Source organism: Streptopelia decaocto, assembly GCF_964273445.1.
Source record: "Streptopelia decaocto genome assembly, chromosome: 1".
Taxonomy (NCBI): domain Eukaryota; kingdom Metazoa; phylum Chordata; class Aves; order Columbiformes; family Columbidae; genus Streptopelia; species Streptopelia decaocto.
Window position 1 is genome coordinate 148,867,811 of NC_138663.1, and position 27,268 is coordinate 148,895,078.

At 39.6% G+C, this 27,268-nt stretch overlaps 1 protein-coding gene across 1 annotated transcript in view; it reads left to right on the top strand.

Annotated features, from left to right (window-relative positions):
- RASA3 (RAS p21 protein activator 3) overlaps window positions 1–27,268 on the top strand; it is a 132,721-nt gene that overhangs the window by 92,431 nt on the left and 13,022 nt on the right. The window contains exons 6-18 of the mRNA XM_082058721.1: window positions 5,474–5,554; window positions 8,266–8,338; window positions 12,612–12,691; window positions 16,771–16,875; window positions 17,376–17,532; window positions 18,374–18,522; window positions 20,501–20,615; window positions 21,505–21,579; window positions 22,099–22,222; window positions 23,366–23,472; window positions 24,105–24,182; window positions 25,098–25,175; window positions 25,723–25,796. Of these exons, the coding sequence (XP_081914847.1) occupies window positions 5,474–5,554; window positions 8,266–8,338; window positions 12,612–12,691; window positions 16,771–16,875; window positions 17,376–17,532; window positions 18,374–18,522; window positions 20,501–20,615; window positions 21,505–21,579; window positions 22,099–22,222; window positions 23,366–23,472; window positions 24,105–24,182; window positions 25,098–25,175; window positions 25,723–25,796 (1,296 nt within the window). The remainder of the gene's footprint in view (window positions 1–5,473; window positions 5,555–8,265; window positions 8,339–12,611; window positions 12,692–16,770; window positions 16,876–17,375; window positions 17,533–18,373; window positions 18,523–20,500; window positions 20,616–21,504; window positions 21,580–22,098; window positions 22,223–23,365; window positions 23,473–24,104; window positions 24,183–25,097; window positions 25,176–25,722; window positions 25,797–27,268) is intronic.

Sequence of the window (27,268 nt, forward strand, 5' to 3'; positions counted from 1 at the left end):
CAAACACAGCCAAAAAATACGCATCTGAGATGGGACACAACCTCAAGGTTAGGAAATGAAAAAGAGGTGGAGCAAGTAGAGGCTTGCTTTGAAACAGAAGGTTGATATGATACATAGTAAACTTGCCAACTATTAAGATTGATCCCAGGAACCCAGTATGTATGTGAAAGCAATTAAAACACCTGGAATGGGTACAGTGATAGAAAGCAAGATTGTGTAGAAAAAGAGATGTATTTATTTTCTGTTGAGGAATCACAGTGAGAAAACAATTCTGATTTGAGAAAAGAGGAAGGGAACGGTGTGCTCTTCCCTATGCTAGGTTGAAACTGAGGGAAGAACTGAGCCTGACTAGGTATACTGGAAGTGATTTAGTGTGAAAAAACAGTAAATATGATTCTGTGTTTTAAGAACAGCCATGTTCTTTCTGGTTTCTCTTCTCAGTGTCCGTTTTTGTGTTGGTTGTCCATTCTGGTGCTCAAGGACGCCGACGACATGTGCATCCTGACCTAATCAGAGGGCCTATAATTTTAAAATAATTTTTCCGATTCCAGGGAAGGGGTGTGGAACGCCCACAGGCTTGAATCATCCTGATGTTGCTTGCCTGTGTTAAGCCTGGTTTTGAGTATGATTGTGTGGGGGCTCTCTGAGAGACTACAGCCTCCAGCTCTTGGTTGGCAGCTCCAAGGCAGAGGGAATGCCTGAGTTGTCAGATGTGAGCTGCTTAGTTTTTGTTGAAGAAACATTGTCTTTTTTCAAAACCTTCTCCATCTGCCTCCCTCTCAACTTCTGTAATCATGTAATTTTAAGGCAAGAGGGCATGCTCACCGTGTGTTTGGGTTTGAGGTTTTCTTTTTACCCTCTGGGAATTTTCCATAGCTTATTTACTCTTGTGAAGGTTTGGTCATGAACCACATCGAAAACTGAAATATCTAGTTGCTTGAAACCTGTTAATTTTATAAACCACAAGCAAAATATAGTGAGGCAGCTGCATTGAGAGTTTTCCCATATGACCCAGCACTAACCTTAGCCCAGCCCAGCCCGGCTAACTGGGAGGGATGGCTCACCCTGTCCCAGCTGGGCTTGAGGCAGCTCATGATCAGAAACTACCAGTTGGGCAGACATTCTTCCTGCGGGGCCTGATGAGTTACTTGTAATTCTTGAATAATCTTGATTGCTTAGGCTTTTTTTTATTATCCTAGGACGCATATGTTTATTCATTCCACAAATAATTAGAGCAAAGGCATTTCATTTCTACTGGCTCTGTTCACTGCTTCCCAGCATGGCTCCCCCATCTCCCTTCCCTGAGATTGTACCTTTATTATACATTTATTTTCATATGTTTTTTTCATCTAATACAGATATGAACTGTCACTCTTAATAATGTGATATCCATGTGGCAGAATTGAGCCTCCATTTTTTTTGTGTCTCTGAGTAGCTGTCATCTTGCTCTAGCTCTTTTCCTGCTTGCCAATTAAGGCTCGTATTTTGGTACCAGGTTGGGAGGAGTGTTAACTTACCTACTAACTTGCCCATGACTGAAGGAAGTGGCGGTAATGAAAGCAGCTTTAGGATCTGAGTTTCCTGTAGCTAATGAGGGGATACTAGAGTGAGTCAACCAGACCCGTGCCTTGTTGAATTTCATTGTCTCTCCCCACAGTGCTCAGTAAGATATAAGAACCAGAATGAGCCTCTCTCCGGACATAGCCTTCCTTCCTGAAAATTCTAAGTCTTCAGTCTTTTGTCTTCTTTCTCCAACATCCTTAAACAATAACTGCTTTTAAATTACCTGAAAGGCTTGGGATATCGTTTATGTCGGGGTCTGTTTCCTGTTTTCGCACATTTTGTTTTTCTCAAGGTTGCTTTTGCTTTTTGTATTCCAAATGCACATAAAGAAATGCCTTACTCTTAAGTCATCACGACTGTATGAGAACATCTGTGTATTTCGGTGTGGTTTTTTGTTTTGTTTTTGCTTTTCTCCCCAGAGAACATAAAAACTATCCTGCTATGTTAAATGCCCCTCTAGTCTAGCCTAGTGCTGTTTCTGATGTTTGCTGGTGAGTGATACTTCAAATATGGGATGATTGCTTTAGTGTTACACCCTTCCCGATCAGCAATTTGGGCTTTCCTGAGCTGAAGGAGGTTTCTGGACTATTAAGCTTTAATAGCTGCCTACAGACCTACACTTCGTGCGTTCGTGTAGTCCTGGTTTGAATCCATGTGTTCTTCTGGCTTCCATGACATCTCATGGCAATACATTTTGCAATTTTATTACATATTGTGTGTAAAAAGTACTTCCTTCTGTTTATTTTAAACCTGCTATCTGGTAATTTCATTATGTGCCCTCTAATTCTTATTTTGTGAGGAAATGTTCTTCATACCATTCATGATTTTGTAAGCTGTTCATGAATGGATAACTTCTGTTTTCTGAGCTGGAGAATACAAACCTGGGAGAGCCACGAGAGATTAAAATTCACCTTGTTGTTCTTCTCCGTATGTTTTGTATAGCACACAGAATTCAATATGCAAGTGCCGAATGATTTACGTTACTGTGTTTTCTCTGGCCAGCTAATGATACTGTTTCTTTTTAACTGTTGCTGATGGTTGATGTGATAACGACAGAGGGCTATCCACAAAAAAAAAGTAAAAAAATTATTTGATGTGGTAATACTAGAATAGATCCTGTCATTGTATATGTGTATAGTTAAGATGTGCATATTTTCTTGTGTGGATAACTTTACACTTTTGATCATTCAAATTAATCTCTGATTTTATTGTGGAGTGATTTATAAACTCTGCATCTCCTCAAGTGTAGGTGATGCTGTCTGGGATCACCTTCTATTGTATGTATATTATTGAAAGAACCACTTATATTAAAATAGGAATCATACTCTATCTGAACATGCTTTCTCTGTGTTTAAATTTCACATAACTCTTCCTGTATGGATGAGAGCTGGCTTGGGAGCCATTCATCAACAGCAGAAAATTGGCTGACTGCTATAAAACCATTGAGTTACTATTTCAAGGGGCTTACAGGCTGCCTTAAGGAAGCAGTGGAAGGGGTGGGGGGGGAGGGGGGTGGTGTTGCTGACACCTGATGTACAATTGTTCTGTTCAAACAGGAATGTGTTCAAACCACATCTACCGTCCTGGAAGAATTACCAGTAGTCATGCTGTAGTTCACGGGCAAAGTGTTTCTGCTGTGAATGTAGTCATACTAATGCAAAGACCACTAGAAGGAAAGTGGTCTGTCCTTTACTCATAAGAAAATCAAACTGGACCTGCCTCTTAAAGGCTTTCTGCTGGTACTTATGGGATTTTCTTCCTGCACTGCTAGCTACTCTGCCAGAAGGCTACAATGTAAAGTTCCTCATAAGTGTTATTTCTGTTCACATTTAAGAAGTAGCATTTTTCTTGCAATTTTTAATACTTGTATTAATACGCATGCAAAAAAACCTATTCTACACCTCTGTAAGATGGGCTGAGTGAATGTGTAGTAGGACTTGGTTGCTTTAAAACAGGGATCTAGTCTGTTTGTGAGACCCCTGAGAGGCATGGAGCTGTTAAATATAAATGTTCCATGGGTACTTCCTGCCTTTCTGGAGACCAAGGGATTGAGGAAGAAACTGTTAAGTCATCTCAAATGGCACTAGATGTGTGCATTTAGACAATCAAATTGTGTATATTGTGTGTTGCTTGATGTTGAGGGTTACTGGAGCTTGCACCTTGCCTTTCCAGCTGGTGCTGGGATAGAATTTGTGGCTTGAGTTTTGTTGTTCATGTGGCAGCACTCTGCAATATCAGATACCTGCTAAACGAGGCATCTGGGAGGCTTGTAAATTCTGTCTGTATGAAGGTAAATTTGTAGTGAAATAATAGAAGTCCAGAAATAAAAGCAGCCCAGTGCCTGTGCAATCCAAGTTTTCCCCGACTTTCTCTGTGGTTTTGATCTGTGATTTCACTTAAGTATCCAAAACACAGAACATAAATCTCTTTTGCACTGAATCAGCAATGAAGACTCACCCAGTTCAATAAAGAAATGCTTTCCCATGCATGTAGAGGCTATGCAAATGAGAAGCTTGTGAGTGTATTATTGGGGGCTGTCTGTATTAAGCCAATTACTTAGCCTTTATTCTGCAGGATCGTAGGCGTGAAAATCCAGCTATGAATGTAATGCATCTCTTTAGCTGCCTGCATGTGACCCCTTAGTCTGATCATCAGTCTTCGTCTGCTCTGTGAACCTACCTATACTCTGCATCCTCTGCTATAAAAATGGTTCCTGTATTGGTGCAGAATATTAATTTTTCTCTCTTTATGCAGAGTAAGTAATAAGTCTGTAGTTAAAGTGTATTAGAAGTCTACATTATATGTTATCAAATAACTTGCTTTGTGTATAAAATTGTGGAGCACTATCTGTTTCTGAATTTTTCTCTATCATGTTTGTTGTTCTTCTTATTTTGTATTAAAGTTGCTGTCACTGGAAGCAGTAAAATGGATATTACTTTTCTTGCTGATTTTATAGCACCCAGAAGTGTGCAAGATATTTCACACTGCAAGATTTTTCACCTGCCCAAAGAGTTTGAGCTTGTCTTCACCTAAATTTTCCAGTTATAATTGTGTTAAATACATCAGCCCAACAGGCTTACCTGTTGGAAGCAGGGAGAGTCCTGGTAACTGGCTTGTCTGCATTTGTTTCCAGTTGATGCGGTACTCCTCAGTTGTGAAATATGAAACATTTTTTCACTGTTTTGGGGGTTGTGTTGCCTCTTTTTTTTTTCCCAAAGAGATGTTGAAATGAGAGTGCGAAAGTGCAGATTTCTCACCATGTCTTGCACCAAACCCAGGTTTGTTCCGTTTTGTCCCTCCAGCGTCTCTTTTTCTTCTTCAGTGCAGAACTGCTGAATGCATTTCCTCAGTTTTGCTCTTTACAAATTTTATGGAGAAAGGTGGCTGTTTCGTGCTGTCTCCTGGTCTGTAGTTAACTACGTTTTCAAATAAGTCCATGCCAAATTTTCTCAGAAGCACTGAGGCCTTCATGAATGCGATTCTGACAAATTGCTTGACTACTGCTGGGATCTGTCTCTGTTTTTTCAATCTTTTGTTACAGAAGTAAATTCTGGCACTTTCTTTTTGGTGAATAAGTTGTCACGGAATTTTAAAGTGCTGACAGCTCCCATCTTGACAGCAGACTTTTATTTCATGAAACTTAAGTTGTTGTGCTTGCAAAATAAGAATCCTTCAAGTCAAGGTTTCTGTGTAATTTAACAGTATTTTTGACCTCACTGAAGTTAGTATTTAAGACCAAAATGTGTTTTCAATATTAGGTATAAATTAAAGGCTTGTGCTTAGTGACATTTCAATTCCCTAGTGTCGAGTATTGTGAAAAGGGAGCGGGATGAAAATGCATTGCTTTTATTTAAACTCCAGTCTCTTCCCATTTCATTGATTTGTTTGCCTACGTTTTCTCTTTTTCTAGAGTTCTAGAATGCCAAGGGCTGCCCATTGTGAACGGGCAATGCGATCCCTACGCCACCGTTACCTTAGCAGGACCCTCCAGGCAAGTATTGCACAAACAAAAGCTTCCGTTTCGTAAGGGTGGCTTCTGTTTCCTTTGTCTATTAGAAATCTGCATTCTCCGATGGACAGATGGGAGTATTTAGACACCACTAGGATATGTTAATTGTTCATGAGTGCATGTATGAACTACTGAATTATACTAGAGTAAGTCAAGTGAGGCTTGTTTCAGTCTGAGTAATTTGAATATCCTGAAGTATGTAATTTGTGGTTAGGCTTAATTTGTGCATATTCTCACCTCACAGTTGGAGGCCAGTTTTTGAGCAAATTCATTGCCTAATTTTGAGCAGGGGCAGAAGAGGAAGCTGAATACATCAACATCTTGCAACGTATGCACATTTTTATGTGAATATCTAGAGTATTTTCACTTTCAAGGTGTGACAAATTAATGTGTATTTCAAAATCCCTAGGTGTTTCAGTCCTATAATTTGATAGATGTGGACATAATAGCATGGAAAAATTCAGAAAGAGGTTTTAGTTATGAGATTCTGCATATAATACTCCTCATTTAAAATTTGGAATTAAATTGTCCTGTTATAAGAATTTCCCATGCTGTTGGATGTCACTGTTTTTGTTTCTGCTTATCCGCAGTCATCTTCTATGTCTGTACCATGTCAGAAACAAAACAGCTTTTGTGTGACCTCAAAGAATCAGATTTAGTAGCATGGGTTATTCATAAAGTTTTACAACAATTTATTGAAAATACTATAAATAAAGTGCGTTCTTGACAAATACCTTGCAAGCAGAGGAGCCTTTGAGACTGGTCTGTGTTGTTCGTCTCTGTCTAGGTGTGTTGTACCTTACCTCCATTAATGGGCTGTGTAATTGAGTTGTATGCTTTGATGTTTTAAAGTCTGTAACTTGTTTCAGATGGTACTGGGTGGCTATTACTGAAACTGTAAGGAGACTTTTTGACTAACCCTTGTGTCCTTGAGTGTCCCAACTTACCTTTCTTTATCTGCTTCCCTCTGCCCCCTAGTCTGGGTAATGTGTGACAACTGATAACCTATTTCCCTTCAGAATAAAGGGCATAGCTGCATCCTATTCCTGGCTGGGTTTTGGTGGGGAGAAAGCTTACCTCCTATCTCCAGCCAGCAGCATGCAGCTTATTCCCATCCACTGCTTTGTAATTGCTTAATAATTGTGCTTGCCTTAATCACCTCCCGTTCTACATCCCGCATCCCAGTCCCCTCCCAGATGGGCTTATCGGTAAAGAAGCTGATTGACAAGTGTGACTGATGAGATGGAATAGGCAATCTGCCCTACGTCCTGGAGGCGATTAGTCTCTTTTATCTCTCAGCTCTTCCTCGGAATAGTGGGATATTCTTAATCCGTACAGTATTCTCCTCTGGATTTTTCAGTGCGTCTCCTTTTAGAGTAGGAAAGCTGCTTTATTCTGCTGCATTTATGCAGTACCGAGCATAAAAACATCAACAAATGTGCTGCTGTTTATTGTGTGATTTGTACCTAGAGAGCCATCAGGCTTCCTGACCAAAACTGTTTCTAGGCCTTTATTATATATGGGAAAACACTATACTGGTGGGCTGGCCCATTGCCATCACACAGGAAGCCTGTAGCAGCACTGAGAATGAGACCCAACTTTACTTGACCTCTGTAAAAGAGGACATAGAATTCCCCGGTTCGTAGAAGCAATTACAAGCTATCTAAGCAGCTTTGCTGCATGAGAAATGAGAGATAGATTCTGGGATGAAATGATTAGTAGGTCAGTTTTCCACATGGCTGATGCGTCTCTCCATCTGCGTCTGTTTTATCTATGCCGCCTTATTACCGCAGAGCTGTAGGGGAAGATGGGTGAAATGGGACAACACAGGGCTCTTCACTTGTAGGTAACGAGAACAAATCAAGCATACGTTCATAACATTTGGAAGTCATCAAACAGCTGCTGGCTGGCCTGTGTGCAGCGCAGCGGCTGGCATCAGCCCAGTGCCGGGCAGTCAGATGTGGGTGTTCTGACAGGCAGGCCCAGGCAGATGGCACGGCCCGGGGAGGGTGAGTGGGCAGCGCCAAACTGTGTCAGGCCTCTTGCCCGCTCTGGTTGCTACAGAGCAGTAGAAATTTCAGAGATTTCTGTCCGGTGCCGCTCATGATAATTCAACAACGTGACATTAACTAGGGGCTGTTTGGACTGCAGGGAAAAGGGTGGTAATACAGCAATAAAAAAATTTATACTGAGAAAATAATTCTAGGTTTTTCTTAATGATTTAACGTCACTGAAAAGCATTCATTGATTCCTCAGCCCAGGATTATAAAATATAAACACAGAAATAGCTATGCCAGTCTTCCTGTCTCCTATGCTTTTAGGGTATGAGGAGTTTTTGAGTCACATCAAGACTGAGGCGGTCGCCCAAATGTTGCTGTTCAGAGCTCCATTCTTGCCAGTTGCCTTGTACGGATATAACATTCTGCTGGATCAAGCCTGTGACAGAATCAGGGTTCAAGGAGTTGTGTTGAGAGGATAATAAACTGTGATTACTGCCACTTTAGAGAAATAGGCTTGCAGTGAATCTCTTGAGTGTGTGTGACTTGTGTGTGCCTGCTGTGCTGGAGCCACATGGCGTTCCCGTTTGATCAGATAAATCAACTAGGTGGCTATTTGTTCCTCAGTGTCTCTGTTCTAAGATGACACTTCTGCTAACATTGTTTCTTACCTTTCTATTTCTTTCCTTAATTCAGATCGGAAGCCAAAAAGACGAAAGTTAAAAAGAAGACCAACAATCCACATTTTGATGAAGTGTTTTATTTTGAGGTTGGTATTTCAAAGGAATGGGTGATAAGCTGAAATACTATACTGTAGATAGTTGGCACTTGGCACAGCATCCTGCTCCATGCTGCGCCAGCTGTCTTCTTTGCAAACTGGTTCAAAGCATGGTACAGGGGAAAGAAGTACCCAGGATCAGACTGTTTGCTGAGGGAGCAGTATGTTGCTTCAGCTCAGGTGCCATATAGGAAAAGCTTCAACATGGGCACTCGTGAGCAGCAGGCTTTACACTCTATCCTGATTCACCCCAAAGGAGTTTTGAAAAAAGCCACTTAAAAATGGGATTTAAAAAAAAAATATTTTTTTTAGCTGGTGGTTTTATAGCTGCTCCACCCGGTTTTTCCCAGTCAATGGAAGTAAGGTTTTCTACTAGGAATGCTGAAACCTGTAGAGGAAAAATACATTTGAATTGGATACTCTGGCTGCCTACCAGTCTGCTGCAATACCAGTGCCTTTCCTCCAAGTGAGTGAAACCTCTACTCCTTTACTTATTACAGAGAATTTTCAACAAGTCCAGTTGAGACAAAGTATAACTTCCATGAAAGTGCTCGTTTTGGTTCTTTCTGGCAAGAGTAGCTGTAATTGTGGTGTGTCCATACATATATGTGCATGTGTTTATCATTTGGATACCTCTTGGAACTTTTCATTCTGTCTTCTAAACTATGTGTATATTTTTTTTTTTCTCGTAAACCTCTTAGTCACAACTACACTTAACTGTTCTATTTCAATCGATACCTCAAGAACAGTATAATGACAGTCTGGCATAAGGAAGTTCATGAAAAGCCAGAATAGTACAATGCAGTTGGCAAATCATTGAAAAGCCCTTTCTGCCCACACGGCTCGCGTAATTCGGGTCACATTTATATTAGAAGTTGTTCCTGGCATAGGGGTGGCACATGGAGATGTGGTTTCTCAGGTCAGCTCAGGGGCACAGACAGCCACATCAGGAAAGAGAGCTGGGGAGAGAGGAGCCAAACAGTCACCATTGCACTGTGCAGATCTGAAGTGCAAATACCACTCTTGGCAGTGCCAGTGAGGGACTTATTGCTCTCTTCCCCTTTCATCTACAAACCTACCATCTTTGCCCAGAAGCTGACAGTTGTACCAACTAATCTAGAATCAGTCATACCAGCAGAAATGTACTCTTGTTGATGTCATGGATCTGAGGAGCAGATATAGCAATTTCTTCATTGGCCGGAGTACTTCCTCACTGCCCAAAGGGCTGGACGCCCAGAGGGTTGGCTGGGATAGCTATCTAAGGTAATCTTTCCTCGGGTAACCCAATACATCTCTTCCTAGGGTATAACTTCACCGCAGGCTTAACTTTAGCTAGCAGAGAGTTTTCATGCCTGCTTGCCTGACTCTTTGAGACTCTGTGGGGGTGCTGCATGGGCATGGTTGGTGGGGGCAGATCCCATGGCACAGAGGTGTCTGTGTGTTCGCTCAGGGCTGCTCAGGGTTTCAGTCTGTGACCTGACCCAGAGCCGCAGCCTTTGGCAGTGACACAAGAGCAATGCTATATATAAATAAACTAAAATGGGCTTCCTTGTTCTTAACATAGGCAGTTCTGGAGGCCTCTGACAGCGAGAGTTTTTTAATGAGATTTAATCCAGGAATTCAGCCTGTAAACCATGAAACTTCACCTGTCTGCTTCCTCAGCCTTCTGTGTGCTGCAGAAACAGTGAGCGTTTGGTATTTAAACACCAAACTTGGCAGATGGTGCTGTATCAGGAGAGGAAGGAGAGAAACAGAAAGCATCTTCCAGCTGGAGTTGTGGAGGGAACTGGAAGCTTGTGTAGCTTGCCTTTATACTGAGAGCTGGGTTGCACACGAGTATCAGCAGAAGCAAAACCTGAACTCAAGCCCATGGCCCAGTTATTCCGCTAACTCAGAGCAAAGTGTTTTCTGGGTGGGTAAGAACAGAGCTTGGGAAATGTCTGAATCAGACAGAACTCTGAAACATAAACATACCCTTAGTGCAGACAGAGTCATCATAGATTTATGTCATTTTTAGAGTAGTTAGTACATATCAGGCTGAATGTCTCCAAGGAACAAGGCTCAGTGGAACTGCTACGACTGGGAAACACATTCACTAACGAGACACGGGCAGAGATGTGGCTGGTGCACGCGAACGGAGCGCTTTGATTCCTGTGGAGCTGCACAGATACAGGCTGTTGACAGCAGTGTCACTTACTGCTTCCAAACAGCTTCATCAGCTTTCCTGCAGTCCGCTAGCACAGCGATTGCCTCCGAGGAAGAAGCTGATCTGTCAAAGGCAGTGGAAGGGTGCTTCCCTTACTGCAACCAAAAAGTCGCATAGATTTAATTTTCTGAATGGAAGATATCTCAGCATTGGTTTGGGATATCTAAGGGCTTATTTAAAGGGTGCTGTGAACGAAACTTGCACCTGACAGTTAGGAGCCATTTTCGCTACCACTCCAGCTGCCGGCTGCTGTGCAAGTTCGGAGTTCTATATGCAGCTACAGGAAAATGCCCCTCTTACAGGAACCAAACAAGGTAGTGCTAGGGACTCGTTTGTAAACCTTTGTGTGCTGACAAAAACGGAGCAGCTGATAAACGGCTCGCCAACTTTGCCTAAAGAAAGGGAGCAATACAGCAGTGTTGTGGCCCCTTTTTTGTAAAATGGTACATGGCAGCACTGTGGACTGGGAGTTCCCTTCTCTCTGGTTTCATCCTTGGAAAGATGGACCTCATACAGCTATCTTGTTAAGAATATCACTCTTGAACTGTATTAATCTGCACACTAAGCAGTCGTACAGGTGAACAGGACCTTGTGATGAAGACTCCAGCAAAATTTCAGAAAACTGTTTACTTAAAAGCGATGTGCCATGAGTAACACCTACGCTATAACTTTTTTTAACAACTCATGTTACAAACAATAAAACACAAGTTTGCCTCCTTATTAAAAATTACACCACTAGCTTCACAATGGTAGTAGAAGATGTCATTTGCAATTATGTAGGATAAATTGTTGAAGCCGCGGGGAAAAGAGTTGCAAGGGTAGGGTGAGAAAATTGGTGCTGAGCTGCTGAAGTTGTAGGCTGTATTTAAATCCTCCATACTCTTGGGCTTGCCAGGGGCATTTGGTTCAGTTATAGCCCAAGAGGGTTTGGCTCCAGTGCTGCTACTACCTTTTAGCTTTTATGTATCACCTTGAAAATGGTGCAGGCCTCATACATACACACTCAAAACAGGCTTTGAGTTCTTTTCTGGTTCCTCTCTACTTGTGCAGCTCTATCTGTCTTTTCCTCCCTTGTTTGTACCATCTTCATTTGATGTACAATATAAAACCAAAAAGTCAAGTTTACAATAAGAGCTAGTTTTTGTGAGTGGGAAGTATTAAGCCACAAGCCTATTTAAACCTACAATAATGTTCAGCTTCTGTGTGCAACCAAGAGCTGAACCCACATATCATACACACTTGCATTTGATCAGTTCCTGCTGTGGTTTCAGCTGGGTGGGGTAGCCTTTTTCTCAAGTTTCTGACGCACTATGCAAAAATACAGCCATCAAAGTCTTTTTATAATCACACTAGAAAACCAATTTTAAGAAATGTTTGTACAAAACCTTTTTTTGCTAATGCTCTACACTTACAGCTGTCTTCCTGTTATTTTCTGCCTGGACTTTGCCGTTTATCTGTCTTGCAAATATGGTTGGTGAACTGTGCACCTGGTTCCATATTCTGATATACATAACATAGGCTAGCATCTCTTGGGTAATTGATCTCCTCGATGCATTTTATATGAGCATGATAAATTGACTTCCAGGATATCAGGACAGGCAGAACTTCCCACCTTTACTTAAATCCACTGTAAAATTTTTTTAAAGGTGATTTGGTTTTGTTTTCCACTCTTCAGAGTGCCTCAGGACATTTGTTGTTCAGCTGTATTTAAAACTCAATTATTAATTGACCTTTTATTTTCCTAGATGGATTATAAAAGTGGTATTCCTTTCTGTGATTTTTTTTTTTCTTTTGTCAATGTAAACTCAATATTAAAGACATCCTTTCTCTGTAAAGAAAGTGTGGAGTATCTAGTTACTCTTGGTTATGATTGTGTAATCACCACATTTGTACAGTGAGGAATCTGTTTAGTTAATGTGTTTATTCACATACATGAATGTTTTCAGAATCAGGACTGAAGTTACTGCTGGTAGTATAAGACTGATCTTCCAGGGCTTTGTACAAGTAAGATAGGAATGCTTTTTGATCAATTTATTAAAGTTTTCTCCTTTTTATTAGGTTACAAGACCCAGTAGCTGCAACAAGAAGTCCCATTTTGATATTGAAGATGTTGATGAAGTTGACAAAATGGAGATTAGGTAACATAAACCACTTTGTGTTAATACACTTGTCTTGCAAAGTTGTGTAACTTTGTAGTAGACTCAAAGTGGCAAGCGTGGTTTTAATGTTAATAAGATGAGTCTTCGTCACTGTATCTCTATGCTCCTTTACTTCCCGTGACCCGTAGATTTATGCGTATGTGTAACAGTCACTCAGCAGGAGAAATCTTAATTATTTTCCTTGGTATCCTATATATACTGTATGTAGACTAATGTGCAGTTGTCATTAAGCACAGCCTTTTATGTCTGGACTGCTCTTTCCTCCCTCCCTCAGTTTCCCAAGAGAGCCTAGAAGCTCTGTGATGTTCTCGTTAAAGGGTCTTTTTTCTTTTATTGCTTAACTTTAGCAACACATATAAGGTCCTTCTTCCCTGAAAGGAAACTCTTGCGCTCAGAGTTTCTCTGGGGCAGAGGCAGTTTCTCTTCTCTTTTGCCTGCCAGACTTTAACCCCTTCTCATGAGGCTGGGCAGGATACACGTGAAATCTACTGCACAGGAAAGAGACAACTCCGATTTCAAAAACAAAACAACCCCACCCGACCCCCTGCCACCTACTTATTACTATTTTAGAACCTGCGGAGGCCTGTGAACAGTGTCTGTGGGGACAAGTGAATAGAAAGAGTGGACAGGAAACAACAGGACGTGCAAAACCTGAAGGTTTCACGTGCGTCATAGCATCACATACAGTTAGAGGCTGATCTGGATGCACTGCAGCCTGTTCTACCTGCATCAGGTGGTGAGAAATTCCCATCTCCTTTATGCTAGGATTTGGAGGAAGAAAGATGGAAGGAGAATGGTGACAACCCCTCCCTCCCCAGGAATTCCCACTAGGAAGGTGGTCAGGGCTATCTCCACAAACATTCCCTTCAGAAGCACAACTGGCTGTAAGGCAAGGAGGGGAGAGCAGGATCAGTATTTTCTCCCAGCAAGCAATATGCATCTGTGCTCACAAAGGAATGGATGGGGGCTGTTCTAATCTGACAGTCTGCTGCTGGTTCATGCAGCCTGCTAGTGCGTCACAGCGCCATAAGATCATCAAATGGATTTGTGTTTCCATGGCTGTGTGAGGCAGGAAGGGGAAACCATTCATACATGAGGGAGACTAGAACTCTGCTGTTTCTTTGAGAACATCTGTGTCAGGCAGCGTAAAGGTAGCTGGTTTCAGCTAATGGACAGGAGAGAGCAAAGGCCCAGGTTCAGTGCCATGCTGCTTTGGTGGTGTTGGTGTTGGCAGCACAGCAGTTGACCTAGTCCCAACACCAGGCTATATTTCTGCAAACCTTTGCATGGTGAAGACAAGTATGAAGTAACATGTCCCATATCCATGGGGATGCATGTGATGAAGTGGGCAATTGAACAGTGTCTTGGAAGTCGTGGCCTGGTCATTCTAACCATGATGCTCAGCCATGCACTGGTTTTAAGTGAAAGCTAGGATCCTCTGATAGTTTTGTGATTCTAGAATGGAACCTTACACATTGTTGGACAGTGGTTACCCATTATTTAATATTTCAGTTAATTCTTATCTTGTACTATTAGACTAAATGGAATTATACAGTTGTTTTACTTAGTACATTTTCTGGACAAATGGCTGTCTGCAATGATAATTTATGTGGAGCTGAGCTTATAAAAGTCTTTAATTCCTTAAAACCAACACATAACAGCATGATAAAGACGAATACTTTGTGAGGAGGCTTACAAAATAGTTGGGAAAAGATTAAGCACTTAAATAATAGACAAAAGCAGATAAAGTGTTAGTCTTGGTTGGGCAAACTCTTTGCTCAGAGGTTTTGTCCGCTCTAGGACAGAGTGTTTTTGTTTCCATCTCAGGTTCCCCTTCCACCCCCGCTCACTTCCTCCAGTCTGTTTAGTCAGAGTTAGGTTGCCCCCATGCCCTCTGAATGGATCATACAATTTATGGGTTTAGGGGTTTGTTTACTTTTTCTCTCCTGAGAAAATACCATTCCACAGGGTACAGAGGAGCCTTAGTCTCTCATGGATTTTCTCTGAAGCTATGAAAGTTTTGCTTTTTGAGTGGGTGTAGGAAGTTTCAGGCCCGCATATCAGCACCCAGGGACCAGATGTTCTGGCGAAATTCATTGTTTCTCCTCCCCCTCTCTGCTGTTTCTTTCTTTCTGTGACTACAATTTGAACAGCTTTAGAATAACACTTGCCATAAGTTTGCCTTCTAAAAATCTTGGGAAACAGTAATCTTTTTAGATTCTGAGAGCTATATGTTATGAGGTTTTAAATGTTGCTTATGCTTTGTACTCTAAGCGCACAAAACAATATCAGAATTTGCATGCCTGCTTTGCTTACTGTGTAGTGTGAGATCTACTTTAAGTTGTTAATTCCTCTCCTACAAGAACCTTTGCATTGTTTTTTGTTTTGTGGGGGTTTTTTTGTTGTTTGTTTTGGGTTGTGTGGTTTTTGTTTTGGTTTGGTTTTAAATTTTTGTTTGTTCGTTTTTGTTGTGGGTTTTTTTTTTTTTTTTTGTTTTGTTTTTATTTTTTTTAAATTTTTCCCTCCTGTAACAAGTTGCTGTAGGGGAGCACCCTTTGGCTGCTTGTTTGAAAGTGCTATTGCCAGCAGGCATCTTGAAAGAATTTGGATAAAGCAGTGGCCTGTAAATACTTGGTAAATATTAAGTTTGACTATGTGTAAATAAACTTCTCAAAAGATTCCTCTCCTTCTGAAGCTGCTTTAGCCATCTGAATTGGTTAGCAAGATAGTAACCAAACAGAAAGATAGTGGAGAGGAGGTTGAATTTTGGAAGAAGTTTTTTCCTTTTGGGGAATTCTTGCCCTGTAGAAATACTATCAAAATATCAGAGTTTGAAGAACTTAACCCAGCAGGCGTGCAATGTGAGCTGATGGTATGTGTGCTCTATGGAACTTGGTGCATGAGATGCTGCTGAGAGGCTCAGAGGATTTAAAAGTGACATCCTCTGCACCTGTGTAAGGTCAGATAAGCCTTTAGCAGGACTACCATCATCCATTCCTTCACAAGTCTACTGTGACTTGCTTGAGACTAGAAAGCTTGTGTAAATACGTCCATAACTAAATGACTTTCCACCTTATCCAAAGTAGAGTTGCTCTTCTAAAAGTCTTCGTTATTTGAAAAACCTGTATTTTTCCCATATATATATATTTTTCCCCAAAGCTTAAGGCCTATTTCAGACTGCCACTTAGCTGCAACATTCTCAGCTGAGCTTGTTTTTAAAACAAAAATCCTTCTCAGAGGAAACCTTAAAATATGTACAGAAACAACTACCCTGGAGTTTAAAACCCTTGCTCCAAAGTGCGTATTGCAGGATTTTTCTCCAAATGCCAGGTTACACAGCAGTACTTCTACTTTGAATCTCAGTGCAGTTGTTTTACATCCTAATGTTAAAGAGCAAGTGAAAGGGAAGGAAGTATCATCAAGAGATACATATCAGAGCTTCCCAAATGTGAGGAACTGAGTGCCAAAAATTGTGTAGGCTTCAGTCAACACGCTGATTATACAGAGTGGCGAAACTGTCATGGAGTAAAACTCTACAGAACTAGTTTAGGTGCAGCAAATTTGTAAGCCTGACGCAGTCTTCCCAGGAGCTCCAGCACTGGTTAGGACTGTGTAGACATTCAACCTAACTCTATAAAGCTGCTGCTTAGCTGCTAGTAATCCTGAATTAGACTGGGACTGACATCATGGAGTCCTTAAATTTCTCTACACCTTTCCCCCTTTTTCCATTTCACCTGTGTTCTTCTGTTATCTGAGATAGCCAAACAGCCCCCCGAATCTTTATCAGTATGGACAGTGGAAACAGTGCAGATGAGGGAAACACAGTCTAGATACTTTTTTTCACTGATGTTTCATGGAGGTGAATTGCAAGGCTCCAGAAATGTAAGGTAAAGTTGTCTCTTTACTATTTGAAAACCATTGCAGTACAGTTTCAAGCCTTTCTAACTCATAGGCTTGAGGAGAAGTAAACAACAAAATTGAAGACAAGGTTGTGATTATTTGTTTTCAATTTTTTATTTTTTTAATGGATCTTTTAAAATTATTTGTTTTTATTACAGAGTTGATCTTTGGAATGCCAGTAACTTGAAGTTTGGAGATGAGTTTCTAGGAGAACTGAGACTCCCTTTGAAATTTCTCCGACAGTCTAGTTCTTATGAAGCATGGTATTTGACATTTTACTTTTGGAGAATAAGTAGAAACATATGTGTGCTGTGAAGACTTAAGAGTAATTACTGCTATGTGATAAAGTTTAAATGGATCTAATTTGTATCTTTTTTGTACACAAGCCAAAGTAATCTTAGCAAATGTAAGAACAAGAAGTTTTGATAATGTGATTAGAGATTTCAGTCTGCCTCTGTATTGCATGTGGGAGTTCAAATACATTTGCTTTATGATATTGTTTACTGCAGTTCATCAGCAGTGCCATAGCTTTAGTATGTGGGTTTTTAATCATATCTACATAAATCTTTATGATCAAAACTTCCCATGTTGCATTGGTGCAAAATAAACTGCCAAACTTAATTAAAAAGTCTGATTCAGAACTCTCGAGAACCGGATACATATATAAATATTATGTGTATCTAGACATTTTATATAAGGTCATGTATAGCCTGAGATAATCTCATGTTTCAGCACGAATTTTGTCTTATTTTTTGCATATCAGGTACTTCCTGCAGCCCAGAGATAATGGTAACAAGTCACTGAAACCTGATGACCTCGGTTCCTTAAGGTTAAATGTGGTTTACACTGAGGATCATGTTTTTTCCTCAGACTATTACAGTCCACTTAGAGACCTCCTGCTAAAATCTGCAGATGTGGAGGTAATTTGCTTGTACTGTTTGTTGTTTACCTGAAAATCATCCTCACAGGGGTCTCTCTGAATGTTTGTCACTATCTTGCTGACACCATAGTTGTGTATTTACCAGAGGCTTTCAGCTTCTTCCTTTTCAGATCTGAGAGCCTTGTTAAGCTCAGCATATCCCTTGTTTTTAGTCCTTGCAGAGAAGATCTTTATCTGCATGCAGTATGGTGGGTGAAGGCACACCCAGGAACACCAGTGGTTTTTGCAGCAGCATATTCTCCGTGGTTTTCTAATTTTACATGTGAAAATGCAAAGTAAACTTCAGTTTGATCAATTGGTTTTCCTTTACTGGAGAGGAACAGGTTTAATTGCATAATTAAAAAAAAAAAAAAAAAAGAAGAAAAAAACCACCACCAAACCCAAACCAAGAACTAATCCCAAAATGTCAGAGGATTGGACCACGTGTGCCACTATTTATACTTTTAGCAGTTGTAACAGTGCAAGAACTGGGTTCTGTACTTACTATAGCTTGAAACTGAGGAGGGTTAGAATTCTTCCTCTTCAGTTGCTCCCCAGGCAACAGTAACATTCAGTGAAAAGACAGCTATTAAAAATGGGGAGAAAAAGGAGACTGTCCTGTAGTAGTTTTCGAGTTGCTGCCCTCTTGTGATCAGAACTTACAGCCAGCAAAAACTGGAATGTGAAGCCCACCCATGTTATGTACAAGCATGTTTGGGGACCTAGCCATTGCAACTGTTGTGTGGGGTTCTGCATTAAGGAGCTAATGGGACAAGAAAGAAAGGATGCTTGTTCTGGAAAGATCGCTCAAAGTTTTTTCTTTCTTTCTTTCCACTGTTCAGCCTGTTTCGGCATCAGCTGCACACATTTTGGGTGAAGTTTGCAGAGAAAAACAGGAAGCAGCCATACCTCTTGTCAGGCTTTTCTTACACTATGGCAAAATTGTGCCTTTCATAAGTGCCATTGCGAATGCTGAAGTGAAGAGAACTCAGTAAGTACCATAAAACAAATTGCTGTCAAATGTACCTACTCTGCATTGGCTAGAGTTACGATCCTCCACTCAGTTTCTAGAACTAGAACTCTGTAATTTCAAATAAAATGGTTGGAGTTGTTCCTGTTCGTCCCAGCTGAGTGGCAGTGTTCTTTTTAAACACATTCACTGCTCTGAAGATCTGGTGAGTTTGATTTTAGAAGGGATTTCCATTGTATTTTGCGAAGTCTACTTGCAAGACTATTGTAATATCAGAGAAAAGGAATTTTCAGTCTTCTCAGTCTTAATTATATTTGATGATAACTGTGAAATCCTGCATTACCTTCAGCTGTTCATATGAAATAATTTCAGGTTTATAGTATGCTATTAAATCACTTAGTGCTGAGTAAGAGGGTTTATTGAATTTGTTCGAAACAAAGAGCAAGTTTCTTCCTGGTCATGAATATTTAAGGCAAGCTGTGTCTCATCTTTCCATTCAGAGGGCTGAAGAACAAAGATGGGAGTGGATCTGGCAGTGGATAGCAGAAAACAAATCTTTTTTCTGGTCACTTCTTATAATGCCCTTGTTTGACTTTCTGGTGTGCTGACAGTTTAGTAGTGTAAGTTCTGCTCTTCACATCAGGCAGGTCTCAAAGAACATTTTTTGCCACAAGCCTCATGCTGACATAGACATGCTCTTGACTGACAGTAGAAGAGACAATTGGGAGTCGGGGAATGACACATACTGACTCTAAAAGAACAGCTTCTTCAGTACAAAATTAAGCCTTTGTGTGGGCTGGCTTTTTTGGAGTATCTGAGGGAGAGACTGTTTTCTTTCCTGTAGGTAGGTGTATTTTTTCTGTGCTGCAGGTTGGCTGAAACAGCTTGGTTGCTGCAGTATGAGGAAATTTGCTGCTCCCCAGTCAGTCATGTTCCTGTGATGAAACAGCAAAGAAGGTGTTTGTTTTCAGAGCTTTCTGGCATTTGTAACAGGCAGTGAGCTTTTTTATGAAACAAAATTATTAATCCAGAAAAGTAATTCATCCTGTTATTCACTGTTTGTAAATGGGTACAACTGTAGTAAGCTACAAACAACATAAAAGACATTGTTGTGTCTACAGGAACAAGAAAATAACTTCATATCCAAGTCTGATCTGCTGTCAGTAGGCACAGGTTTTGACCATATGGTTGTAGGTGAGATTGTTAATTATGTACCTCTCTACATAATGCAAATTGCTATAGAAGGAAATGCAGGTACAAAATGAACATGAAATTACTTGCATTCTCAAAATGCAAGTAATACCAAAGAAGTATACAATAGGGCAGCTAGCTAATGCTTAAGAAATCACAGTCGACATATGTCTAGTACAAGAAGAATTCTCTGCAAGTGGCCTTTCAGAAAAACACGAGAGTCTGTGTGGCATGAGCTGTCAGACAGTTTGCAGGGCAGAATTGGGATCTGTGCCGTGTTTCATAGTGTTATCACAGGACGGTGCAGTGAGGCGCTTGGAAAAGATTGCACTGTCACTGAAGCTGGTGTTCTCATCTCCCTCCCAGCTTACAAGTACTCACTTTGCAGGAGAAGGTAGTAGATCACACGTAATGTCCAGTGTTGTGAGACTAAAATCACTGCCTCCTTCCCTTACTCAAATTAAGGCTGTTCAGTAGCACATGAAAGAGGGTGTGTTTTACCCCGCTTGTATTGTAAACCCCTTTGATTTGAGCCTGTGTGTTTAGATGGTGCACTGGGCACCCTGCGCTAATGCAAGAAAGAAAATCTGTAGTCCCTCTGGATTTCCTGTGACTACTGCTTTTCTGTTTTAACCCAGAAGTGTGCTAAATGCTACATGACTGCATTTAATGGCAGGCTGGTGTCAGAGGGAGTTTTTGTTTGTGTATTCAAACGCAGATTTCCGTCACCTTTCACTGCTTCTTTTATTTCCACATATTAGTAGTTTATTACCATGACACTAAATTGCAGAAAATTGTTCACTTCCAGAGATCCAAACACCATTTTCAGAGGAAACTCATTAACTTCCAAGTGCATTGACGAGACAATGAAACTGGCAGGGATGCATTATCTGCAAGTTACACTAAAGCCCATTATAGATGAGGTAAGAGCAGTTTAGACTGTTTATTTGATAAAATGTCACTGTAAAAGGCCTTCAGGGAGCAGATACTGTTTATTCCTTCCCATTTTAACATGACTTTGTAGGAACGATGCTGAAGAGCCTGTTTCTGTTAAAATCCTTTGTGTTAGTTTAGCCACAGCTGAGTCACCCAGTCTGGAAACAATCGGATTGTATTAAAGGAATATAAATTTTCCATTTATTTAACTAAATTACTCTGCTTTAAAAAATCTAATATTTATTATTTCTGATAAATTAATAAAGTAATAACTTAGATGAATAAAAAGTATATACAGCAGAAAGCTGCTGGGAAGCTATAACTAATACATTTCATCCAGTGGGTATAAAGGAATAAAATTATTCTTAGATAACTGGGTATTTGGTGCATGCATTGTAACAATGGTTTATTATCTATCCAGTCCAGAATGGCGGGTGCGGGTATTTTAGTGCAGCAATAGGGCAATATTTTCAGATGACAGACTTCCTTTAAATGATTTGACAATTTCTTCAGCTGTTGTTTTAATGTTTCAGCCAAAAACATCAACTTTTTAAAGACTATAGGTAACCTTTCAAAGTTGACTGTTTTGTCAAAATAAGACTTTCCTTGAACAGCCTTGCTGAAGAGAGTCTAATGAACAATTCTTCATTTCAGCTGAAGGAAAGGATAGAAAAATCAATGTTACATTTCGGGGAAAAAAAAATTAAGATCACATGTAATGTACCTTCGATGATTTGTCCAAATAAAAAAAAAATACAGTATATAGAGTTGGCTTTTACCTTTTACCCCTGAAAACTAACAGATTATGCATTTACAATTTTTTTTCTACTTGAAGGTAAACTAGTATGTCATTTTTTTTCACTCTATCCTTTCTAGATCTGCCAGGTCCATAAACCTTGTGAAATTGATCCTGTGAAATTAAAAGATGGTGAAAACCTGGAAAATAACAGGGTATGCATTAGATTTTGAAGATGTATTATGTATTTACACGATCAAGTTTAGCTGAGATCCTCAGATGTTTGATGTTGCAAATAATGTTGTCATTCATTAGAATACACTGGAAGCTTTCTTAACACCAAAAACTGTTACAATTATTTTACAATGACTTTACATTCTGCTATAAATACAATATAAGTAGAATGTTAATCACTTCCTGCTGCAGACTTGAGGACAAGGATGACTTGGCCTGTGGCTCTAATGATGACATAGAAAATGTGGTATGGAAAGGAACAATATGCCATGTGGCCGTATCACTTGATGTTTGGTTTTGATAGGAATAATATTTATACTCTTGGACTTGAATACATGCATTTACCAAAGAGAGTATCATTGAGCATGAGGTTGTTTTGCAAGTAAATAATGTTGAAAGTGAGAATCTTTAATGATGCCGTTATCAATAAAACCAGGAATAATACTGCTTTCCACAAGAGAAAATGATACTAATTTTGTCATAATCATTTCATTTTTCAGGAAAATCTGAGGCAATATGTTGATCGTATTTTTACTGTAATTACAAAATCTGGTGTAAGCTGCCCTACAGTGATGTGTGATATTTTCTTTTCACTGAGAGAATCGGCTGCCAAACGTTTTCAAGGTAAGTTTCTACATTGTTTTGTTTTACATCACTGATAGCTTTTAAATGTAGCTATAGTGTAGCGGTCTGCATAATCCATGATGGATTTAGTAATTGAACAGCAGCTTGTCAAAAATATCACGTGAAATTTGTATAAATGCTGGTTTTTTCCTTGATTATTCATTCCACAAAGAACATGGCTTTTAATGATTGTATGAGTTTTCCTTAAACATCTTTCAAAGGAAAACAGCATTTAAAAAGGGCATTAGGACGGTATTTATTTATGGCTTCAATACTTGCAAAGTATACTCACTTTTCAAACGTTCAGGTTTTTGTAATGGCTCATTCTGCAGAGTCCATGCAGCTGAATTGTTTTCTGCTCATATGTCAATCTCTAATAAAGGCCAGTCTATAAAATGATCGGAGTCTTTGCAAGCTCATTGCCCTAGGAGGCTCATGTACTACAAAGGTTTTCTGGCTGTCAAGAGGGAATTTTTTCCATTCCCTGCCTAGTTGTTTTGTCTCTGGGAGAACAGGCCGGCAATATAAAACTGGAATTGACCAACCTACGTATTTCCATGAAGGGAGGCAGATTACAATAAGAAAGTTATAGAGAAAATAATAAAAGTTCAGTTTTTGAACAGTCATGTCACAGGAGAGAAGCTCAAGCAGAAAGCCATTAATTGTGCTGTCATGCTCTGTATTTTATGTAAATATAAATGAATTTTATTTTACAGAATTACCGACTGAATAGATGCATTACTTGTGCTCAGGGCTATAATGAGATAACTGAGAGTTTGCCTCTGGGCTGAAAATTTTGTAAACTATCTAAGTTATTCATCATATTTTAGTTGCGTAGATGGAATACCAGATGTTTTTATCAAGTTCCCTCTGCAATGGAAAAGTGAATGTTGTTCTCCTTGTAGCCTGTGTCATGAACTCACTCCTTTTTAAAAAGACTGTCATGGACGTTTCCTTGGTTTGTGCTGGCTGATCTCTGGCTCCAAACCCTTCATCATCAGTTAATCCTGTAACTTGAAAATATATACATTTCCTGCACATGTTTGAGCTTCTTTCTGAAGCTGCTTTCTGAAGGCATTCTGATAATTTCAGAAGGTTAAGGAAGGATTATTAAAATGCTGAGTAGAGGTCTTTTTTTAATAGGTGACCTAGATGTGAGGTATACAGCTGTCAGCAGCTTTATTTTCCTGAGATTCTTTGCTCCAGCTATTCTTTCTCCAAACCTCTTTCAACTTACACCGCACCATCCAGTAAGTACTGTAGCAATTTTTTCTACCTATGTATATGGTTCTGTCACGATAGTCTGTCTATCAAGATTCTTTCTTCAATTGTTTTAACAGCCTTTAGGAGAAGTACCTTTGTTGGTTCAAAGATCTGCTGTGTCTGTCTGGGTTATGAAGCATGTGTTGAATGTGTATGTGAAGAAGTTGGGAGGTATGGGAGGAACTGTGGAATTTAAGGACAAAGTAGATGGCCTAAGCTGCTGTGGAGAAAATGGTCCCTGCTTCATTTTGGCCACATTACATTAATACTGTATTGATTGTCAGTGATGTTGGAAATGGTTTGGATTTAAGCAACTTATCCAAGACTGAGTAGTTGTTCTTACTGGGAGTGAGGAGGACCCAGACTGTCTTCAAGATAGGAATCTCTGGTTTTGTTTTGCAAGTCATTGCTTTTGGTTCTCTGAAGAGCCAATAGGGTAGCTATGAAACATGACGACTTAAGAGTCAAAAGCCTTTATAAAAGCAACATTTTTTCCTGTAGTGCTTTATTAGATCTTCTATAATTTTACTTTTCTGCAAGTGAAATAAGAAATGTGATTTATCTTCCTATATTCCATATTTTAAATATCTAGTCCATACAATATTGTTTTCTTTCCTAGGATCCTCAGACTTCTCGAACTTTGACACTTATCTCTAAAACCATTCAAACGCTAGGCAGCCTGTCAAAATCTAAATCTGTAAGTATGCCATTTTCATTTAAAGGCTTAATTTAGGAAAGTGATTTTACATTTTTTTTTTATAATCTTTTATCACTCATTGTAATTAAGCCTTTAAAATGCTTGAGTTGCACTAGGCTTATACAAAACTGGTTATGTTTGCTTTGATTATAAGCCTCTCCTGCTCATGGTAAAACTAAATCTGTCTTAATCTGAACTAGATTTCAGTAAAGCAAAATTGTGTGACCAGCCTAGAAGTCTGTTCCAGAACTTCTCATGCCTTCCTTCTGGAAGACAGATAGTGATCAGAAAACCCATGAAATTCTCTACTTGCCTGCAGTACATGACAGCAGTTCTACTGAACTTTGCGGATGATTTCGGCACTTTAAAGCTCAACTGAGAAAAATTGCCTGGTTTTCAGACTGGTTCAGTTTTTTACCGGTCAGTGGTAAGATTAGATCTAAATGCCCATGCTGTGGCTGTTTGATTGAAATAAAACTTTCGTACCTAAGGCAGCACACTGCTACATCTGGTGATAATTTGAGGTCACTGGTTAGGATTTGCCCAAGCAACTGTAGGTGAGTCTGTACCTCAATTTCAAATCCTTTGAGACAACAGAATTCCTTCTCTCATGTTTTTTGTCAGCATCTTTTAGGACCCAGATTAAAAGCCCGAGCGGAAGTTTGAAGCTTTTGAAGAATGCATTATTAACTGTAGTAACTGAACATTTGAAATGCATTCTGCTACCTTTTTGAGATAAAAATTTGGTACTACTGAATACGTGCTGTACAACATGAAAATACCACTTGTTCATTTTACCTCTGGCCAGAAAAAACCCTCTTATCTGAGGTGGCTCGCCTCTTAGTGTGCTGCTGTTAACAATATTTTCTGTATAAACTGTATTACGATACGCGTATTTTTTGCTTTGTATTTCAGGCCAATTTCAAGGAATCCTACATGGCTACTTTTTATGACTACTTTAATGAGCAGAAGTATGCAGATGCAGTAAAAAATGTAAGTAATGCATGTGAATATTCTGAAAATCCTGCTGTGTTGCTCAGAATACTATAGTACTTGCTAACGGTAAACCAAGAAGCGTGTGCTGGAAAAAAAAAAGAATCCCGATAACTCTAACATTCAAGAAACTCACATCAAATTATGTGCATGTCAATAGCAGAATCTCTTTGGATCTTCTTCTGCTTAATAATTAGGTTGGATTAACAAGCTGTTGCATAGAGCATGAGATGTGCACACTTCATAGAATGCTTCAGATCTGTGATGAAAATGGCTTAGTCCAAAAGGAAGTGAAAGATACGTATAGCAAAGAAGCAGCATGAGAAGTGTTGGTCATCTGCAGTTTTTCTGCTTATAAGAGTATTTGTGCTATTTTCAGTTTACAACCCAGGAAACCTCCCAAGTTCCTCAAGCTTATGCCATTACCTTCAGTTTAACTACTTTTACAATATTTTCTTGTAGCTCTGTGTTGCACAAATGTTGAAGATTTTAATTTAGGTAGTGCAATGCTTTCATTTTTATCTATTTTTTTTTGTTCACCTTTTAGTTTCTAGATTTAATTTCATCTTCAGGAAGGAGAGATCATAAGAGCATAGAGCAACCTATACTGCTTAAAGAAGGGTAAGCATGTGTGTGCCACAAAATCCTCTACTTGTGTGCTTGCTACCATCCTAAGGCAGCTCTCTTTTCTTTTTTTCTGCCACCCCTATTCCATCCATGTGTTCAGAGAAGAATGTGGAAAGATTCTTGTGTTGCTGTTTCTACTCTTTGTGACTGCTATAGCTGATTTTAACATCTTTTCATTTGATTTAAACATCTTAATTTAAGTATATTTTGAAATAAGTGAAGGAAAAAGAAGCCTGTATAACTTAATTAGCACAGCTAAGGCAAAATAAATCTGCATTTTGTTAAAATCAAGTTGATATTTTTCTGAACTGCACTGAACAAAAGCTGTAAAATCTCACTGTGAAGGCAGATATTGAATATCTTAATGAGGGCAAAGCCTGCAAATGGAATTTGCTTTTGCTGCCCTGTAAAATCCATATGCTAATCCTTATCGTGGCCATTTTGAGGAAAATTTGTGATGCACTTGAAACAGTTTCTGGCTGTAGTACCTTTCCTTTTTTTGGAAGCATGTTTCATTTGCTGCATTAGTTTTATATACTAATAGCTGACATTTTTTGTGTTACAAACCTGAATTGTTAAGATCATCTAAGTGCATTGTGGAAACAGCTTAAGCTGGGAGGAAGAAAGTGAAATTCTTCCTGTTGTAGCTCAGTAAGCTGAAGTGCTGCTTGAAAGCAAGCTTTCATGCTAGCTCCAAGTCATGCGAAAATTAGATTTTCAGTGAAAACATGACTACCCCTTCCAGTTAACCTCTGCAGTTCACCTCACTTCTCTGACGAGCATCCATCCCTAGGAGCAAGTTTGTCTATTTTAATACTGTACATTTATCATTCTTTTGGTTTTCAAAATTAATGTATAGTCTGTAACATTTTTCCTCTAACTCTAAAACATTATGTTTTCTGCCTCTGTCTTTCTTTTGCTCCTATCTGATTTTTTTCCTGTCTTTTCTTGCTCGGCCTGTGGCTGCTGTTGTAAGGACTCTTAAACTAACAGTAAAGAAAGTTGATGGTAATAGTTCGTGCAGGTAAGATGGTAGGGGCAGTTGGTGCTTTGCTGTAGCTGCCGGCTGACAGCATGTCCATCCTTTGCAGCAGTAGATTTGTCTGACTTAACTTCAGGGAAGCAGTACTCTATTTAACAATGCTGAAATGCCTGTGTAAACCCAGCAGAGAACATTTCGTTATCTACTTTTTGATGTTGACCAGCTCTTTTTTTTTTTTTTTTCCCCTTACTTAAAACAAAGACCTGCTGTAAGTAGAGAGTAAATCGCTTTTATCTGTAGGTAGAGGTTCCAAGAAGCACTGAGATTTGCACAATATTCAGTGTAGAAATCCCAGTGAACTCACTGGAAGTGATTAAGAAGTGGCCATACATTTTTCTAGGCACTTCTTAAGCAGCATTCATGTAAATTGTTCTCAAGGTTAAGGAGCGGCCTTCAGCGGTCTGTTTTTCCTGACATTTTGTAT